This window comes from Octopus sinensis, linkage group LG17, assembly GCF_006345805.1.
Source record: "Octopus sinensis linkage group LG17, ASM634580v1, whole genome shotgun sequence".
Lineage (NCBI taxonomy): Eukaryota > Metazoa > Mollusca > Cephalopoda > Octopoda > Octopodidae > Octopus > Octopus sinensis.
Window position 1 is genome coordinate 9143319 of NC_043013.1, and position 7439 is coordinate 9150757.

The 7439-nt window shown below is 36.9% G+C and overlaps 1 protein-coding gene across 1 annotated transcript in view; it reads right to left on the minus strand.

Moving 5' to 3' along the window:
* Positions 1-549: 549 nt before the first annotated feature.
* LOC115221089 (transmembrane protein 42) overlaps positions 550-7439 on the minus strand; it is a 9482-nt gene continuing 2592 nt past the window's right edge. The window contains exons 2-3 of the mRNA XM_029791306.2: positions 2978-3127; positions 550-706 (exon numbers count right to left, since the gene is read on the minus strand). Of these exons, the coding sequence (XP_029647166.1) occupies positions 569-706; positions 2978-3127 (288 nt within the window). The 3' untranslated portion in view covers positions 550-568. The remainder of the gene's footprint in view (positions 707-2977; positions 3128-7439) is intronic.

The following is a 7439-nucleotide window of genomic DNA, read 5'->3' on the forward strand; positions in this document are numbered from 1 at the left end:
CCTCTACATCCGACTTCAATTGGAAAATGTTCTGCGTCCATATTATCTTACACAGTAAGCTAAAAGTAATGGATATCAAATGTGAAAAGGAAAATATCATAACATTGACAAAAGTCATTTAAAAAAATCGTAACTCTATCTATTTGCAAAAAACGAAATTACTTTCTTGCCAACCCAATATATGGTGAGCTTCCACACAATTTCTGTGTATCAAATTCACACACAAGGCATTAGTCAGCTGGAGGTTGAAGTAGAAAACACTAGCCCAACGTACTGCTTAGAGGAATTGAACTCAAAACCATGTAGTTGCAAAGCAAGCTACTTAGCCACACAACCATGTTGGCACCTTGAATTTTTCTCATTACCTGCATGTAATTTGAATTAAGTTAAAATTTGAATTCATTAAAATTAATTAGAGAATTCATTAATACTTGCAATGAAATGAAATGAAAATTTTCAAATTTTAATTAATGATATTTAATAGAGTGATATAATACAAAATAAAATCCATTCTGATACAGAAGAAATAAAGAACAAACAACATTGATATTCACAGAAAATATTATTTTTATTCAGTTTTTTTCGCAATTTTTTCTTGATGAATGTTTTCTTTTTGAATTAAATATAAACCTGATATGATGCACATAAAACCTGCAAACCATTGCAAATTCAAATGTTCAGAGAAAATTATCCACCCCAAGATGGCCTGAAAGAAAGAAAAAAAATAGAGAGAAAATGTTATTGAATGAAGGAGAAAAAGAGAGATAGAGAGAGAGAAAGAGAAAAATTTGTGGTTCATATGTGAAACCAAATAAACTATTTTATCGAAATATTTTTTTTCTTTTTGCTTTGTTTTTGCAACAAATGGGACAGCAGGTGCCAGTTTTCACAGAATTAAGGGTTTAAGGGATATCCCTTACCTTGATCACTGCATACAACACCAATCTATTGTAGGTTTTACAAATCAATGAAAGAAACCTCTACAGCTCAACTTTGTAGAAATGGCAGCTAAATCACACTCAACCATCTTACAAAACAGAAAGGGCACATTTAAATCAGGTTGTTTAGATACACTATCTCTGAATAAAAGATGGAAGGGTCACAATATGAATTGTCTTTATTTATAGCTTCAGATGCTGGGCCTCACTGAGGAAATGATAAGGGGCCAGGAGTTGTGGCAATTTGCTGTACTTGAGAAGGTGTGTCATGCTAAATAAAATCGCTGCAGGCCGTACATACAGGCTTGTCCTTTACAGGTGCCACTTCCACATAAAATGCACTTGTGCCAGTGCTGTGCAAATGCATCTGTGCCAGTGGCACATGAAAAGCACCTAGCACATTCAGTAAAGTGGTCGGTGTTGGGAAGGGTATCCAGCTGTAGAAACCATGTCACAAAAGACAACTGGAGTCTGGCCAGCTCCTGTCAAACTGTCCAACCCATGCCAGCATGGAAAATGGACATTAAACAATGATGATGATGATGATGATGATAGCTCTACTTGACCAGAGCTGACCTGGATCTAAACAGTAACTATACATTTTGTTCATGGAAGGATTTAAGTTCAGTAATAAAAGCTAATGAAACACTAATCAACTATCATTTTCTATTAGTGCAATAGTAGAGAAAGAAAGACGAAGATAGTCTAGAATCCTTTCCAGATGCTTTAAAGAAAGAAAGAAAGACAAAGAGACATAGTCCAGGACTTTTTATAGACTTTCAAGTAATATAGAATAAGGACATGGAAGTGCGTGGCTTAGTGGATTGGGTGTCAGCATCATGATCGTAAGATTGTGGTTTCGATTCTTGGACCGGGTGACACATTGTGTTCTTGAGCAAAACACTTCATTTCACGTTCCTCCAGTCCACTCAGCTGGCAAAAATGAGTAACGCTGTGATGGACTGGTGTCCCATCCAGCTGGGGAACACATACGCCATTGAAACCAGGAAACCGGGACCGTGAGCCTGGCTAGGCTTTAAAAATAGAGACGCATTTATTTTTTTTAGAATAAGGACACAGAAGTGTGATTAATCTATTCATCCAGAATGAGATTACTGTTGGGTGCTACTGCTTAGACACTGATGAATTGGCATGGGTGATTGGACAATCAGGCTGTTTTGGGAGGGTAAAGTACTTTTTGGTTCTAGAGGTAAACACACATTCACACAGATGTACATGCAGAAATACACACACACACACAGAAAGAAAAAGAGAGAGAGAGAGAGAGAGAGAGAGAGAGAGAGAGAGAGAGAGAGAGAGAGAGAGAGAGAGAGAGAGAGAAGAAGATTGTTGAACACAGCGCCAAGCCCAGCCTGGGAATTGAATTCACAACCTCATGATTGTGAGCCTGACACTCTAACCACTGAGCCAGGCACCAGAAGGCAGGAACTTTCCAGGTGCAATCCCATAGTCATTCATGATGGAAGGGGGTCTCCAAAGGGGTAATTAAAAGTATTTCATATCTTTCAGTACAAAACGTACAGGAAAAAATATGCTGTTTGCAGACCAAGGTACATAATTCTTGATTTAAATATTTCATTATGATTTTATTATATAAGGTAACTAAATCAATTTGTTATAGTGATCAAAGACATCAGGTTTGTATTACACAGCGGTTATATTCGCAAAATAAAGTTTGCAGTGCCATTAGAAGAGAAGTTTAACATTTCAGCCCAAGACCTTCATCAGAAAAATTGGTCTTGCTTGAAACAATGTATTCTCCTCTTCTCATAGTACACACACGCACACACACACACAAACAGCTTCCATTTTAAGAACTTAAGTGAACTAAATCTCACAAATACATTTAGCTTCCACAAACTGAAGCTTGTTTTTACCTTTTACAGTGTTGAATGAAAGTAACAAATCATAAAAGCAATAACAGAAATTTATATCAGTTTATTAGAAAAACTGTTTAAAATTACTCAAAAACTCTAATCAATAAAGGAAGAAAAAAACAAATTTAAAACTAGACTCACAGAAAAGAGAAAGCTAGATGCTGTATTTGTGGCCGAGGCTTCAACCGTTGAAGAGAAATACTGAAGGGCCTTGGTGAAAGTTGTCCACATTAAAACATTAAACAGAATGACAAACCCGACACAAATTGCCCATAACACATTCGTCAAAGCCTGGAAAACACAAAAGACATTAATATTAACCCACCAGCATTCAGATTGCTCTGTCAAATGTATTGCTTATTTATTCGCATTGTAAAACACGTAAAAAGCACTGAATCCACTCTGCAGAGTGGTTGGTGTTGGGAAGGGCATCCAGCAGTAAAAAACCCTGCCAAAAACAGACACAGTAGCTTGGGGTAATCTTCTACCCAGCCAGTTCCTGTCAACCATCCTACCCATGCATGCATGGAAGACAAACGTTAGACAATGATGATGATATCTTGTAGCTCCAAGACTTCAATGGTGTGTTTATTTTTAGAATGACATTGGATGGTAGGTGTGAGATGTTGGATCTGGTCAGCTTAATATTTTAGCTGTTTTATATTTATTTCTTTATTGCCCACAGGGGGCTAAACACAGAGGGGACAAACAAGGACAGACAATCGACTTAATCCGTTTGTCTGTCCTTGTTTGTCCCCTCTGTGTTTAGCCCCCCGTGGGCAATAAAGAAATAAATATAAAACAGCTAAAATATTTGGGCTGGATATGGCTGGACTAAATGCTAAATGGGCCAAAAACATAGAAATGAAAAGTTATGTGTTCAGGTTTTCATTTGTTACATTTTTTTTTCTCTTTTTCAGTATCTAATTGTCCATGCTTGCATGGGTCAGATGGGATTTATTGAGTCAGAGCTTTTTATGGCTATGACGTATTATAGTATGTCATAGTGTGTTGCAGTGTATCATGGTGTACAGGGTCATGCTATGACGTAATCTTTTGTGATGTATTGTCATGTATCACAAATGTGTATGTGTGTTTTGTTGTTATTGATTTGATCCCAGTTTTCCTGAGCCTGCAGAATAAAATAATAAAATTTTAGAGGAAACCGATTCAACTGTCAGATGTCGCACTAAAGAAAAATTTCACAACTGTTAAGTTCAAGAAGATACTGATATTTTTTCTTCATTTAATCAAACTAGAACCAAGAGAGTTATTGTATAATATATTAATACTAGCTGGCCCCTTGCCGTCAAAAATGACGGTTAATTGTAGCATTTTATATATAAATATGGATGGTAAATCAAATTAATACACTTGTCAATGTTCACGTACATTCACATACTTCCCTTGTACATGCACACACACTTCATCTCTTTTGGGATAATGTTAAACATATATATTATATAGGGGAGGCCAGTATGCATGGGCGACTGCTGGTCTTCCATAAACAACCTTGCCCAGACATGTGCTTCGGAGGCTAACTTTCTAGGTGCAATCCCATGGTCATTCATGACTGAAGGGGGTCGCAACAATATATATATATAAATTAGAAATAAAACAACTATTGTACTCCCCATTATTATTATTATTATATATATACTCTTTTACTTGTTTCAGTCATTTGACTGCGGCCATGCTGGAGCACCGCCTTTAATCGAGCAACTCGACCCCGGGACTTATTCTTTTTGTAAGCCCAGTACTTATTCTATCGGTCTCTTTTTGCCGAACCGCTAAGTGACGGGGACGTAAACACACCAGCATCGGTTGTCAAGCAATGCTAGGGGGACAAACACAGACACACAACACACACACACACATATATATATATATATATATAATATATATATACATACATACATATTAACACGCGTGTGTGCGTGCGTACGTGTCATTGTCTATTCCTAAACTATATGAGGAAACGTCTGCAGTTATTTGTTTGTCCTCGGCTTTTTTTTTTTTTTTTTTCGTTAAGCTCTACGTCATGGAATTTGCAAAAGTTCACGTTTCATGAAGAAAACTGAAGATCAAAACAAGACTGTGAGTGCTGCGATCCGAAGTCGAGAGATAAAGCGGGTATATGTAAATTGAGGAAAACTTATTTGGACGCCAACGTTATTAGTTTTATCCATTGTTCAAACATAAAACTTAGCCAGAGAAGGAAATGCAGAATTTTGCGACATAGAGTTACCTCCCCTACACATGCAAACCGTGATAACGATAATCTTAGGTGGGAAGCGAGTATCTATCCCGTGTATTAACTCAGTGGTAAATAGGGAATAAGGCCGCTACCTGGCAGAATCGTTATCACGCCAGGTAAAATGCTTGGTGGCATTTCGCCCGTATTTTAAGGTGGCAAGATGGCTGAAACGTTAGCACGACGGGCGAAATACGTAGCCGTATTTCGTCTGCCGTTACGTTGTGAGTTCAAATTCTGCCGAGGTCGACTTTGCCTTTCATCCTTTCGAGGTCGATTAAATAAGTACCAGTTACGAACTGGGGTCGATATAATCGACTTAATCCGTTTGTCTCCTCTGTGTTTAGCCCCTTGTGGGTAGTAAAGAAATAGGAATTTCGTCTGCCGTTACGTTCTGAGTTCAAATTCCGCCGAGGTCGACTTTGCCTTTCATGCTTTCGGGGTCGATAAATTAAGTACCAGTTACACACTGGGGTTGATATAATCGACTTAATCCGTCTGTCTGTCCTTGTTTGTCTCCTCTGTGTTTAGCCCCTTGTGAGTAATAAAGAAATAGGGAAATATAATAGGGAATATGAGTCGGTGAGGATGATTTTTACGTTGTCGTTCGATCTGTTAAAAATCAAAATCAAACCTCCCGTGAACCACATGCTACCGTATTTTGAATGTGAGAAAGGCGGTGGAATTCTGGTTTAAGTACTCCCTATCTCCCCCCGTAACTTTTATTTGTGTTCTGTACACATACAACGATGCAAAAAAAAAAAAAAAAATTAAACTCCCCACCTAAATATCAAAATTTCCACTTTATGCATCCATGCTCACAAAATATAGTAATTTTTTAAAAAGCGAATTAATAAACAAGGTAGATTGCTGAAAGTGATATATTTACAGAATAGAGATTATCACCTGGAGGTTAGATTTAGAAAAAGCCTGTTTAAATTTTAAGGAGATGATGATAAAATTAACACTTTTAATAGAGAAAAAAAACCCAATGAACCATAACTCAAATTACTCCACAACATTTTAAATGTAAAATTGTTTGATAATTTGTTGGTATTATTTTAGGTATACTTTTTCTTTAAATGAAGAAGAATCCGTGTTTAATATAATGATGGTTGAGCTGCTGTAATTTGTCGCATCAATACATATTTCTCTAACAGAACTTCAACAAAGGCAAAGTTATTTCCCTTGATCTCAACACATCTGCTATGAGAGATACGGTCGCTCCTCCAGCCTCCGAATTTCTTATCGGACTATTCTGTCATGTATGTGTCTCCACAAAACCCTCTCCAATCCATATTTCATCAACTCTAGTGTATTTTCGAGTTGGATTTTATTTTTGTCTCTGTTTTTTTTTTTTCATCCTTCTGTACATATAAATAACTTCAGTCCCTTTCAACTGCACACACACACACAATATATATATATAGCTCACTTTACTCCACAGTGCCCTTTATAAATAGAGATTTTTTAAATATTTCCCAAGTGATGACAACCTTCTCTCATTCAGCATTACCAATATACAGTTATGATAGATATCTAGGAAAAATGCATTTGACAATATATTATTTGTACTCATGAACAACACAGAGCTGAAAAAAAACCCCAAAAAATCTTCAAATTAGTAAATGATTGGTCTCACAGTCTCCCATAATGTTTGATGATGGCTGCACATCATTAATAATAATTAATACTATAACTTAAATTGTATCCAAAACACTACGTTTTTCCTTTAGGATCAGAAAAATACTTCATCCTTAACCCATTAAGTGCTGGGATTTGCACTTAGCTAGCATGGACTGTTGAGCACATTTTATTAAAATGAGAATGCCATGCACACATAAAAAACAAAAAAATAGTTAAAATATCTTCTTAGAATATAATGGTGCCAAGTTTTACATCATCTGAAAAGTCATTAGCTGAACTATTAGTCCTCTCACATTCTGGGGGGTATCGGAGTGTTTCAGTGACATTAGACACCAACAAACGTCCGTAAATTAAATGCATCTGGGCCACGATCGTGGCCTGTCGACCTGTTAGGGAATAAAAATTCCGGCATCACAGGGGTTCAAATTATTCTCAATGAGGAAATATATATTCTTAGTTGCTTAGCAGCATTTCGCCCGTCTTATCTTATCTTTCAAATTCCACCGAGGTCGACTTTGCCTTTTATCCTTTCAGGGTCGAAAAAAATAAGTACCAGTTGAGTACTGAGGTCGATGTATTCAACTTACTCCATCCTCGAAATTGCTGGCCTTGTGCCAAAATTCGAAGCGAATATTCATTCCTAGTAAGCCACAGTACGTGTCCTTCGCCCAAACTCGAGCAACAAGCCTGTGTGTCATTGTC